Source organism: Labrus bergylta, chromosome 3, assembly GCF_963930695.1.
Source record: "Labrus bergylta chromosome 3, fLabBer1.1, whole genome shotgun sequence".
NCBI classification, from domain to species: Eukaryota; Metazoa; Chordata; class Actinopteri; order Labriformes; family Labridae; genus Labrus; species Labrus bergylta.
In genome coordinates this window covers 18,485,055-18,499,379 of record NC_089197.1, presented here as the reverse complement: position 1 = coordinate 18,499,379, position 14,325 = coordinate 18,485,055, and the positions used below count along the sequence as shown (strand labels likewise).

The window sequence follows — 14,325 nt, the reverse complement described above, 5'->3', positions numbered from 1 at the left end:
ACCAATTAATTACAATGGTATGCTTAAACACTGATCAACATCAGATTGACATTTATTAATCTATCTGTTACCGTCTGTTTTAACATTTCTTTTAGTAACAAAAAAAAGTGCTGTAATTTTTTGTTTGTTTCAGTGTCAGAGTTATGGATATATGTTAATGTCATGATCAAAGGGCTATTCAACTTAAAACTGAAGGAATTATTTTAGGGAATTACAATACAGAGGAACTGTAAAACCACAAAAACTCAAGACTTTCATATAATTATCTATAATGATTATTTACAAGGTGTTACAAGTCCTGAAAATATTTAAAAAAACAACTTCATTGTTTTAACATTTACTACCACATGGTTTACTGCTTTTAAAAATACATTTAAGTACCTAGATGTCTATCATATTTCGTTTCACTCAATTCTTCCTAACATAGCATAAACACCATTTCAGCCAGACAACTCACGTTGGCGCTTGTTGAAATATTTATTGCAGCAGCAGAACATAGTATTTGTTTTCTGCCTGTAGGCTCTGACAACATTACCCCTTGCAGTTTTTTTTAGTAATAAGATGATATCTTCTACCCTCCAGTCGGAGCTTACAGGTGGTTGCTGTGGTGGTGTTGTTGCTGTGGTGGTGGGGCTGAGTGCAGTACAGGTGCAGGTCATAGTTGGCAGAGAAAGAGACATAGAGCAGAGGAAGAGACCGGAAATCTTGCAGCTTAAATAGACAGCCAATTAGAAGGAGGTATGGTCAGGTGGTTGTGGATAATGAGACATGTTAAGTGTGAAATCAGTGCAGCTCAAGCTGTCTGCCTGAACTAGCTCGTAGGCGTCGCCTCATAACCCATACGTCTGATTTTTTTACAGTCCTTTGTTGCTGTCATAATGTTTTCAGTCCATTTTTTACTTGAACTTCATTTAAAAAGACAAGGCCTATGGTGTGTGCCTAGCTAGTACACTTCAGGGTCTCAGATGGGGGTTTGAAAATATTAAATATTCATAAATATTTTTTATCTCGATATTGCTACTTTTTGCTCTAGTTTGGTCTCCACATACCCTTGAATTTGGGACTTTTTGGAATCAAACTAGGTTTGAAACAAAAAAAGTATCCCAGAATCTGGGGCATAGACTTTAGCCTGTGACCTATGAGTTTGAAATTGGGGTTTTTGCATCACAAACAATTTGACTGTCCACTTGTTTCTCCTCACAGCCGCACAAACAATAATCTAAAATTGATTAAACTTGTCACAGCACATGGGTGAAAATAAAACATTTATTCAATTTGTCTTTTGTGAAAGAGAGATTAGTTTGTCCGACAATGCTGGCTAAATGTCATCCAGTAGACCTTCCATGAGCTATTTATAGCAACACTTTGGTCTGAATATAGCTCTGCTTGCCTGTGAGGTCACCTGGGTCAGCATTCATAAAGGCTTAATCACACAGACAGAAGCGTGCTGCTAATGAAGTTACTAACATGACATTTCAGGCTGTCTCATTAGATTAAAAGTGTTTTGGTTTGAAATGTAAAAGCAAGTAGGTGAATGAGAGATAACAAATCTATAACCTTGGTATGAGAGGCTAAGATCTACAGTAGAGCGTACATACACTAAGACCTGGATGGATTGAATAACAGAAAATAAAAAATCTGATTTTACAAAGGATGTATAACTGGTACTTGGATCATTGTTAATTCTGCTAATGAGTAAAATTAGATTAAATCTCATTTCAGCATTTACAAGCAGGTTATGGTGTTTTTGAAACCGATATAATAACCAAAAATCAAGGTGACATGTGTAACTAATATTGAATTGTACGTATTGTAACAAAGCATTGATGTTGGGGTAAAAGACAAGATTTTAAGAATTAAGTTGCATTGTTTTTCAGCAGAGTTATGGAACAGTAACAAAAATATAATGATGTTATCTCAATATTTTCACTTGAAAAGGACTATTTTAAAAAATTACATTTTATTTTGCCAATGACTTAATTCCAAAACTTATGCTAATTAACAAAAAAAATCCTTTCCCCCTACAATAACAAATATTCGCTTTAGTAGTAAATAGGTATCAGTCCCAGGCAAATGAAAAGATTCATAGCATTAAAAAAATGACAAACCTCAAACATAAACCAACAATATGCCCCCAGGCACGAGCCCAAGTGCATTACATACATATCTCATATTGACTAGTCTGAAATATGAGTTAATTTTGTTTTGAGGTTTGTGAACATCTGAACTTCAATCAAATTATTGACATATACATGAATTCTTTGACATTCCCCACTCACTTAATGAATTTATTGCCCTGAAGGCCATTGGTTTGGCCCGGGCAGAAAGCTGGACAAACAACACAACCGTTTTCTAATTAGATTGACATCTTCAGGGGAACTCTCTCCTGGTTTGTTTTACTTGGCTGTTTGGGGTTCTGGTAGGAGAGCCTCACAAATACGACAATGAGGATAGTTCCTGAAAAAAAAAGAAAAAGAAACAAAGAACATTTCTATTACTGCTTGTTTGTAAATGTAGAACATGCGTTCTCAAAGAGAACGAAGACGTTTGTTGTTCGTTATGCAGCATTAAAAACGGCCTGCTTACCTATGACTGCAAATGTGCCAAGCAAAATGCCCACCGCAGACTGAATAGTTGGCATGCCCGGCAGCTGCTTGGCTGCCATTTTGCAGTTCCCTCTGACGTTGCAGGGACACACAGTCACTAAACGGAGAGGGAAAATGAAAAGAAAAGGTCAAGATTAGATCTTTTTAATGTCACACCACAGAGAACATTCTTACTTCACAAGAAATGCAACTCATTGAGAGTTTGATTTTTATGGTTTTGATTGATGATTTGGATGAATTCATCTTCACAATGTTCAATTTAAATTAGTAAGGGATTCATTAGGAGAGTGCAGATAATAAATTCATAAAAACTCTGTAAGCTAAACGTATCATAACCTAACCTTTAACTTCAAAACTTCCAGCCGGCTACATTAAAGATTACAACTGCCTAAAACCTGCAGCCTTATTTCTTTCACCATACACTTTATCTCCACCTGTGTATGATCGACTATGTGTTATGTATATACGGTGTCAGCTATCTGCACTGAGCAGAGCACAGTCTTAAGAGAGCGTTGTAATCACAAGACTGGAAAAATCATTTGGAAAGCCACATTGCATCATCATTAAACGAGAGCAGCGCTAGGACAAGCTGGCACACAGAAGGTTGATCTCTATTGATTGTTCCTACACGCTCATCTGCAAACCTCACCGTGCTCACTTCAACACATCAAGAGGAGTGGGTAATACCTGGCAGGTTTATGAAGGTGCTCCTGGGAGGAGAGCTGCTGTCAGAGATGGTGAAGGGCACCGTGTAGACCTCGGGGGCCAGGTATGGGATGTTTAAAGACAGGTTGGTGTGAGTATCTGGAGGACAAAACACTTAAATGACGGTCCAGAAAATATGACAGGAAACATTTGACTGTTGAAATGTACACATTAGACTAAACATTTTAGCTTCTTTTGATTATGTAACGAGCTTGAAGTTGTCAGAGCTCCTTTTCGGAAAACAACTTTCACTTCTGGAAACCGAGATAATAATGATGGATTTTAATTTCTTGATCAAAAATGAAGCAACATATGACAACATATAATAGAAAGACCCTGAACAAAAAGGTCTATTCACAAATATATGCCTTGTCCGATCTATAAATCAGCGCATCTAATGTAATTCTCATATTTGCCTATCTTTGATTTTAATAATAATTTATTTAATTTATATAATGCTTTTCAAGCGACCCAAGGTTATTATTGAAACTATTGAATGAAGTTTACCTACCATGCTGTGTCAAAGCAAAATCCACCAATAAGCAGCTCAATGATTGGTTCAGGTTTCAGTATTGTTGTTTTTAATTCAGGCTTGCAATAAAAAAAAAACCTTCTTGTAAAACACTACTCTTGAGTGCCATAATCCAGGACATCACAGATAAGTAAAGCAAATGGTGAGAGAGTGTTAAATTAAGCTAAAAGCTTTGTAACATTTTATAGAAGACAACTAGAAACATGTCAATATCTTAGCTCTATACAATCATCCCATGACACTTCATGGTTTCATAATAAGCAAAACAAGAAAAATACATGCACACAAATGTAACTGCAGAGAGGCTGGTGAGATGGAGCTGTGTATGCAGAGTGTGTGAGTCTTTATCTTATCTTTGTAAATCAGGCTAAAATACACGCCTGGCTGCATGACGTAAAAGCCTTGTCTTGTAAAGAGAAGTGGTTTATCAAGCTGTTTGAACTCTTATCTGAGGGTCTTAAACTCCACGCTCGCACCTCACCATCATCCCCCTTCATGTTCCATTTGTCAGTGACACACCAGCTCAGCAGCACTTCTGCAGAGCCTGTTAATGTATTTATTCTCTGATCTGCCTCCAATAGGACTTTCTCTCTGAGACCACCTACCTACCTGAAACTATGCTTACATGTTTCTTCCTATACATTACAGTTTTGTAAAAATACTTTATTGCTACTAAGGGACATATTTTGTTTTCTAAGTTTGCTACACTCAATTTCATATGTGCCTCCTGCTCTGAACATTTTATTTGGCCAGATTGAGATTTTAAAACATTTTAAATTAATTTTCAGCCCAGATTGAGGCGAATGTTATTACATAGTTAGCAGGAGACTGGATGTTTCACAGTTATCTCTTTACTGCTATGAACAGTGATTAACACTGGAGGTAAATGGAACAAGCGTGTGCCGCCTCATTAGCTGAATTGAACTTCTGCAGTGAAAGGAACTCGCAATTATATGAACTTGGTACACTTGAGTGCTTTTGAAAGACTTCAAATGAATAACAATGACACACGAACACACATGCGTGCGCACAAGTTTCTTCTTTTCATGACAGGTTGTGGTTTTTGTCTCAAACTGTGCAAATCTGCTAGAAGACATTATACAAGCAAAAGTACATATCATTGGTACAGGCATTACTGGTTGAGACCAGGTGCAAAGCATTCTGGGAGACTCCTTTTTTTAGCCTCCATTAGCTGGCAGGAACCCAGCAGTGACGCCAAAGAAATTACACAGAAGATATAATTACAGCTGGGCTCAATCAATACCAACAGGAACAGGGGAGTGAAAGAGGGAGATAAAAAAAAAACCCTGAGAGGGAAGTGGTTGAACTGTTTGAATGACTTAATGACAGACGTCATAGCGGGGGAGAGTTTGCATCAAAGGAGCCCAATGCTAGCAGTGTACAACTGCGAAAAAAAAAGGATAATTACAATTTACCTCTGATCCAAGATAGGACTCGAGAAATTACGCAGAAGAAAATAGAACAGGGCAATTTGCACATCTTTAGGGCCAGATCACTCTGTTTCTTGAACTGTCTGTACTCTTGGATGGCAAATTTTCATATTTTAATTTAAATATGTTATTGCAACTCAAAACACTTAGCCCAATGTGGACAACTCAGTGCACTTTGGTTGTATTTAAAAAAAACAATTAGTTAGTAATGTCACAATGCCCTGCTTTGTGACTGGGCGACCTCAACCTGTCATCTCCAGTAACTTAACCTCTCTTCATTATTTAGAAGCAGGCTACCCTAAAACAAAGTTAAGTATAACGCTCATGTACCCATATTTAACCTTCTTAAACTAACAACAACATCTGTACAATTTAGAGGGTACAAAACTTAAACGTTGGGATGGATTAGTGGAATCCTCAATCCAGGCTCTAATAATGATTTAAAAAAATGTATTTTTGAAAATCAATCTCAGTTTATTCAATCTACCAGGTCAATGTTGAGATAGGAGTAAGGACATCTGCTCTGAACACACACTGGCATGGCGTTACTTCGATGTTCTCTCTTTTCACTGGGAGTAGGTCAAGTAATCCTTTATGCTGTAAATTGACTGGGTTCACTTGGTCTTTGTTCACCTTACCATTAATAGGTGTTAGCTTCCAGTTGCGTCTGACAGTGGCGTCACTGCGCAGAGAGAAGTTGAGTCGCCCTCCATGCTGTGGCCCGTCGCTGTCTCGTGATGCCAGCACCAGAGCTTGGTCCTCCCAGCGAGGCGTGCACAGGTACTTCCAGGAGTAATCTCCAACCAGCACTGGACTATTGTCGTTCACATCCAGGATCTGCACGGTCACCAGGGTGGAGGCAGATAAGGAAGAGTTTCCTGAGAATCACAAGAAATTAGATATTTAAGAAAATGCTGCGGGTTCATTGTACAAATCTGAAGGTTGTATTTTTGTTTCTGAATGATGTTATTGCATCAAAATGACCCTGTGGTGCCTTCACTGTTACTGTGATGCTAAATCTACCTCTTTGGTCTAATCTTCTGCATCATTTATGGATTGCCTGGACTCACAGAATGTGTGCAGACATATGCCCTTTGTATGCGTGGGCATTTTTCTTGCTTTGTTCTGTCAATGTTTTGCAGTATTTGCAATTAGATTGGAGATACATACATATTGCATTATTGCATTTTAGGAACTTATCATATTTCACATTTAAGACAATACTGTATAAACATCTAAGGATTCATTTATAAAATTAGACATTTTATCCTCAAATTACATTAAATTAGGTACCTCAAAACAGTATGTTAAAAACAAACAGGATGTAATGTTTGCCTATGCATTTACCCCTTGAATTAAATAATGTTGTAGCATTTGTATTGATGATGAAAGCCATCTTACTTCCATCTACTGCAATGACCTCCATGGTGTATGTGCTGTTCTCTTCTCTGTCCAAGGCCTGCACAGTCTTCAGTTCACCAGAATACTTCCCTATTGAAAAGTATTTCTTGGTGTCGCCTTGTAGAGAATATCTGCATGGAAAACATAACCAACAACAAAAGACCTGTTACTGTCTCTGTGACTCCACTATCATACATCATTTACCTACATTTCATTCCTAAGCTATTAGTCTTACCTTATTGGGTGAGAATCAGGGTCATAACCTCGAATGGTGGCGATAACCCGTCCTGGTTCCTCGCCCTCTCTGACGGTCACCTCATAATGGCTCTGAGACAGGATTGGACCTTCATTTACATCGTCGACGTAGATGGAGACAGTCGCTGTGGATGCAGGTCCGTATCGACCACGGACCAGAGCCACGGGGTTCTGAGCACTGATCACGAGGATGTACTCACTCTCACGCTCAAAGTCCAACACCTGTGAAAACAATCGTACAAACAAATAATTAGACAAATACTGCACACACACAAACACAAATAGATTGATTAACATTTGTACAGATTTTGTTTAAACGTGATGTGATGTGGTGAATTTAAAAGTAGAGCCGGATCGCGGCGCCTTTACAGCAAACTTTTTTTTGTCTGTGACTGTTCAGTTGTGAGTCTCAGAAACAAAATAATACTAGATCTGGGCCATTTTAATCGAATCAAATTTAGAACATAAACACTGCTGAACCAAGCTGTAAATGTTCAAAAATAAAAGTCATACTCCAAGATTAATATAAATGTCCAACAGCTTACCACATGGACGGCCCATATGTTCTCAGGTGCCAGGATTGCGGGAATATCAACGAAAAATAAATCAATAATCTGTGGCGCATTGTAAATTACTTTACTGTAACTTTATTGTGAGCTAACAATGCATTTTGCCTGTAGATTCCTCAGGTTGTATTACTGATTTAATTTTCATATTCCAAGACATTGCAGGGTTATCCGAGATATTTTTACCTAATGAGAGGTTCAATGCTGCATGCGAAACGTCCAGGGACAAAGAAACTGGCCTGTCCCAAATGTGCCCTGCACACCTTACTGCATATTTCCTTAACACATTAGCCAGCACAGCTTTTAATGGTTGAAAAACAAAAATCATTTAGAAATGTCCATGATAGTGTGCCTTTCCAGAAAATTCTATCTGATTAGTTAATACACTTCACCTTTGGTAGAACATCAATTCTAATGGAAACTGCTGATAGTGCCATCCACAGTGACCAGAACGATGTTTCTCTTACTTAGTTTTTCGAAGATAATTTTCAGTGGACTGAATGAACATAACCAGCCATCTTCACTTAAAGTACCACCCAGGTTTAATGGGAAATTACACATTTTAATTTATAGAAACTTTTACTTTAGAGAAAGTATCAATAGAACGTCTCAACTATGACAGAAAATTACATAACTGAAGAGAACTGCAATTTCTTTGGAATCAGTTCAATCTAAAAGATACAGTCACACACAGTAAACAACAACATCAAAGAAACAAATAAAAACAGCATGTCATCTTTTCCAGCAGCAGAGGGACACAGTGCAGTCCCCTGTGTCCGGTCCTCTTATCTTTCTTCCAAGAAACTGGATTTACTGGCAGAATTTTTTTGTATTTCCTTTATAAACCAGACACGTGGTCACAGAGAAATAAAACTGATTCACTTAAAACAAATACTACTTGACAAAGCTATAAATTCCCCCTGTAGGAGCTGGATTTAATGTTGAGCTGCTTTGTATGACCTAAAGGCCATGATGTGTCATTGGTGTTCAATACTTACATTGTTGATAGTGAATGAATGTCAAGGTCAGATAAACATACAAATCCATCCATAAACAACACACCAACTTCTGTTTTACATGTGCTATTTTTGGGTCCAACATTTAACTGAAAAATTGGGAGTACAGATTTCAAAGGGGGATTAGTGTAATCTGGACACTAAAAATAGTAACAGTATTTGGAGGATTAAATACGTAGTTCAAAGTGAGGGTACAGGAAGATTAAAAACAGTTATGAGACTATGATTTGAAGACTTATACTGAATACTCGAGGCCAGCTTATGAAAAGACGGAAAAATAATAATGGATTATAACTGTAAGGAATCTGATAAATGTCTAAAATCTTCCTTTGAACGTATGTTTGCTTTTAGTATTTTTCCTCAAACGTGTTCTGTCGGCACATTAAAAACTAGACATTTTTTTAAAGCAACGCTGTATGACATCACGCGGCTCAGGCTGAGTGCGTCTCTGTTGCCATGGAGAAGAAACGCAGGCCTTGGAGGGTGCATGAGGGCCGCTGGTGACTGGAAGTGACGCATCACACTACTCAGGGTGTGATCAGTGTACCAGAACATGTGCTTGGACACATTTCTCTAGCTCTCTCTCTCTCTCTCTCTCTCGGCTATCATCATTTGAACCACTCTTTACTAGAAGTCACATGGCCACAGTCAGGATGACACAATTTGGGATTATTTCTGGAAACCTTTATTCTAAAATATAAATAAAGTATTAGTGAAACATTATCATTGACCTCACCTCATCTTCACTGTTAAGAAAGGGAATCATGCCTTAAATGGTTCTGATGAACATGAAACATGTTAAACCCTTTTTACTTTAACTATTTGTCTTGCTTGTGTCTTTTTGCACACATATTGCAACGTGTCTACAAACTTACTGAATAGTTTATAAGAAATGTCTTTTGGTAAGTGTGTAGGCCTATTCGGTTGGGATTTTACAATTAAAATTGATGTTAATTTTAAGATACAAGTAAGGGACAAAAAACACCAACATAAGAAACAAACAAACAGCCAACTTAGTAAATTTAGGGACGTGAACAACTGTAAATGATTGTTGGTTTATTTGTATAAGCTGTCCATAAGAATATTTTGAGCCCTTTTGAGCCCCCTCTATAACGTTTATGATGTGAGTTAAAACACTTAACATCTCTCTGATATGAATCAATCTTCTTACATATAAGATTTGCATTTCTAACTGATGACTCACATGTTTCATTCATTATTCATGAGTATGGATTAAGGACAGATTTGCTTCTCTCTTTAATTTATTCACTGTTAATATAACATATGGCAATGATACATTTAGTAGTTGCTCCACTTTTTTTTGTCTTTAACAACATTATTTTTTAGAAATGATGTAATGTCTCCACTTCCTAATTTGATTCCCCTCACTTCTCACTGGTTCATTACACATTCACCTCAATGGGCAGCCTCTTGCCTGTGTGGTAAACTGCCATCAGTGTCTGCTCATGAAATCTAATTATTCACTTGGGCTCTTAGCAGTGTGTAATTTCTAATAATGAAATGTGTCTGCCTCCTGGTGCTGACCTCACACTGTAACGCCATGAATTAAAGGATTTTCTCAAATGCATTTTAATCCACTGGAGCTGTACTTGTGAAGGATTTAAGCTTTCATTTTTTACTGAAGTGAGCTAAATAAACAACAGTATCCCTTCTGGTGATTCAAAGTTAGTTACAGCCGAGGTCAGTGCAAAAACTTTAAACACAGCTACTTAAAGAAACACGACTTGCGTCTGTGTTCTCCCATTTCTAAGGAACAGCAGTCCTTGCATGTTAATCTGAAATAATACAGGATCCATTTTTAGCTTTTAGACATCTCCTGCTTTATCTCAGCAGAGCATGAGCAACTCACAGTTCAATCACATTCAACTCCCACAGAGAGGTTGAAAATAATAGACTGTCTCCTGCCTGGCCCACTTACAGAGAGCAGACCATTAGAGTACATAAAAACACACACACACACGCACACACACACGCACACGCACACGCACACGCACAAACACACACGCACACACACACACACCACACACAAACACACACACACACACACACACACACACACACACACACACACACACACACATACACAAGCAAACTTATTCCCCCATGCATCTCTAAAACATCCTGCTGGATTATGAGAGACAGGTGAAGGGTGATGCGCCCTGGGGATAGGAGAGATTATTGGGCTATAATATGTCATTGTCATCTGGACTTTTTTATTTTTTTATTTGATGCAGGTGGAGCTGAAGTCGTTTTGTAGTATTCTTTCTCAACCTGTCTGTCTGAGTCTCAAACATACAGTACACTCTTTGATATTAAAACCATGTACTCATTACAAATAACTGAGTTATATACGTCCGCTGTTTTGTACATAGTAAACCTTACAAACACTGAGGACAGTTAAAAGCCATCATGCCAAAGACTGTCCTTGACTTTATTCGTTTGCCTGAAAGAAGGGATGTGTTGCTGTGCTTTGACATACCCTCAACATGTTGAAGAAAACACTTAACATTTTAGTTTATTACACTTAGAAGGACATTTCTGATCTGAATCTTTTTAGGGGCTGATCTAGTTATCAATTTACTCTATTTACACTGTGGTCTTATAAAATCAAGCTCAAGGTTAGAAGGAACAATGTTGTAATGTGTTACTGTGTTAATCAAGGTATTTTAGAGAGATAAGGTTAAATAACTTTTTGTCTTGTAAATGTACATTTCGTATCCTTATGCAATTTATTTGATTTTGACCTACTTTGTTACTTTTGCTACCTTAGTGAAGGGCTTTGTAACTTGGATTTTAAAAGTTCTTTATAAAAAGACTGTAATGCTGTATTAAATGTTTGTAAAGTGTATAGAATCGTATAAATTACTACAATTTAACTGCCTCTTTAAATAAAAAAATATACAGTATAATAATTAAGATGATAGGGAAGATCTAGAAGGACACCAACTATATTTCAAGAAAAACACATTTTATACAAGTACTGTAGCTGCTATCATTACAGTAACCTTAAAATGTACACCTTCCTCAGCACATCAAACAATTAAACTGTATGAGCATAAAAGCAAGGTAAGTTCTATAAAAAATCGTCCTTTGGAATATGGTCATGTGTCTCTGGATTTTTACCTTTATTTTCCATTTAGTTACCTATTAAAGTAAGATGTAATGACAAGTGAAGAAATGATTTGACTTGTGAGATCCCCTACCTTTATATAATATGCTAATTGGAATACACCAGTACAACATTATACCGACACCTGAGCTTCACATTTCCCCATTCGGGTGTGCACTCAAATAAAACTCTTCGCCGCTGTGAGTGTATTATTTACCTTTGAAAGGACGAGTGAGACCTCGTTGGTCTGCTTGTCAGTCACTAATGTAAAGGCCTCTTCCTCATTTCCCGACTCCAAACGATAGTCCACCTGCCAGCTGTCTCCCCCTCGAACATCTGCATCCCCCGCCAGCACAGCTGTAACTGTAGTGCCCACTGGAGCGTTCTCTGGGATGTGAAAAGGCCCATACTGACAGAGAGGAAAGGCAAAATGGAACAATAACACGCTAGCAATAACATATTTGCAAGGGAATAAAGTAAATGAAAAAATAGTATTGCGGGTAAAATGATTTCCAATATTAAACTTCAGATTGACCTTTGTTGAAATTTTTATTTTCTACAAAACCTTTCTTTATGTTCCTTACAGACACTGGATGTCCGGCATTGATCCTGATATGTATAAAAGATACACACTGGAGGCAGGACAGTTTAAATTGGACAATAATGCAATAAATACATGCTTAACTAAACAGATTAATTAAAAAATGTAATTCAATATTATATCTGCTTGAGACTTGATGATAAAGTAACTGACTGACATGTACTTTTCTATGCTGTTGTGACACAATGTGACTACATGTGAGTATATGTTTGCCCCCTCTTGCCCTGACGGTGTTGGCTAAGCTGTATTCACACACCTCAGTGTGTTTGGACAGCCGTTTAATCTGCCACTCTCACATGTCCTCTGGTGAAGCAGCCACGGCTCTGATCTGGCTGCCCCATCCACAGGGTCGCTGAACCCAGCCCTGTCACCACTCGCCTCCCACTTCAGCCTCCAGCAGTGCTGCCTTCTCATTGCCATGGAAAATGCGGCACTTCTCAGGCGTGACCTACTCAAGAGCATTTTCCACCTCTCTCTCTCTCTCTGTGTCTGTAATTGTGTGTGTGTGTGTGTGTGTGTGTGTGTGTGTGTGTGTGTGTGTGTGTGTGTGTGTTTTTGGAATGATTATCAGAACATTCGTTTGTAACAGCTTGGAAATGGGCAGCAATTTCTTGAGAGCCAAATGATTAAAATCCTAGTGCCAATCAAATGGAGAAAGGACATTTAGAACACTATGACAACAGATGTTTTATAAGATATATATTGTACAATATCTTTTTTTTTTTATCTCTTATTGGTCTGGTCAGTCATTCCAAAGCTCTGCAGCCGGTTTTCCACTGTCCAATTTAAAGGAGATGCCCTCTCTGCTCAAAATGAAATGTTCCTTCACAGCTCACAAGTGTCACCGCTATACGACAGGGAGAACAGCCAGAGACCAGTTCCCCATTATCACAGCATGATGACTCTCCCACACAACTCCCAGCCCTCACGATATTCTCTCTCTTTTTATATTGCACATGTGGCTGAAAAGTGAGGGGATTTTCTGTAGCTGGCTATATTTAGACTATTTTCTCTTTCATACTGGCAGAATGAGGGAAACCTCTGTCCCATTTCATGCTGGGCCTTTGACTGCAGCATTCCTCTGCTGGATCACTACAAGATAACAATAAAATTCAGACTGAGGTTCCTGTAGTTCACAATCATGCTGTATCACTGTACAGACAGAGATTAAATGTACATGAGGATGTGATACAAATTTCATGAAAAATTCTAAGTTTTAAACTATTCAAAATCATTTTGGAATGATGCGCATTTAGTGCCTTTAAAAGACTTGACAAGAAATGATGGGAGAGCGAGAAGGAGAATGAACTCACTCTTGGTTGGAACAGAAAATTGCATCATTGAATTTTTTTTTATGACCTTATGTTAAAGGAGCAATCTGCAAGATATCAACGGAATTTAATCATAAAATGACCTCACTATATCATCAGACATTAAGGAAACATTCTGTGTTGAAGTGCTGGCTTCTCTGACAACAATGCAGATGCCAGAATGTCCTCCTTCTAAGTTTCGATTCAGGTCCGGAATGGTCTGTTTTTTTTGTTTTCAACAGAGAAGGTAGGCGGTTTAAAAGCACCTCCGCACAGCCGTTTTTGACACCGATCGGTTTGTCAGATATGAGACCAGTTATCACGGCAAACCAACAGGTGTTGCAGAGATGGAAGCAGGCAAGAGAACTGGTTCAGATGTACAGTCACTGATTCTATCCGACCTAAAAAGCCTCAGCATATTGGAGGTGCTTTTGAAAAATGGAGGGAGGCTAGAACTCAGAAAGGTTTCAAGACCGATGCAGAGGTGGCTAAACACTGAAGCTTCAGTGTAAAAGACATCGCAACCACATGGGTATCAACTCAAATTTTTGAATTTGGACTGCAGTACCACTTTTAAATGCTACATGTCAGAGTTACTTATTGCTCCTTTAGAGGTTTTAACTTTGATCCTGATTGTAGCATTTATGTGAACAGACTTCCTCAGTAGGCCTAAACTTATCTGTAGTTGTGTTATATTTTTTGCAAGATTTGCAATCCAAGATACATTTTTTTTTTCTTTCTGCACCTTCTAT

At 38.0% G+C, this 14,325-nt stretch overlaps 1 protein-coding gene across 1 annotated transcript in view; it reads right to left on the bottom strand.

The window, feature by feature from the left end:
• Positions 1–458: 458 nt before the first annotated feature.
• cdh16 (cadherin 16, KSP-cadherin) overlaps positions 459–14,325 on the bottom strand; it is a 31,319-nt gene continuing 17,452 nt past the window's right edge. The window contains exons 12-18 of the mRNA XM_020652873.3: positions 11,880–12,071; positions 6,931–7,172; positions 6,696–6,826; positions 5,933–6,172; positions 3,294–3,410; positions 2,587–2,703; positions 459–2,457 (exon numbers count right to left, since the gene is read on the bottom strand). Of these exons, the coding sequence (XP_020508529.2) occupies positions 2,357–2,457; positions 2,587–2,703; positions 3,294–3,410; positions 5,933–6,172; positions 6,696–6,826; positions 6,931–7,172; positions 11,880–12,071 (1,140 nt within the window). The 3' untranslated portion in view covers positions 459–2,356. The remainder of the gene's footprint in view (positions 2,458–2,586; positions 2,704–3,293; positions 3,411–5,932; positions 6,173–6,695; positions 6,827–6,930; positions 7,173–11,879; positions 12,072–14,325) is intronic.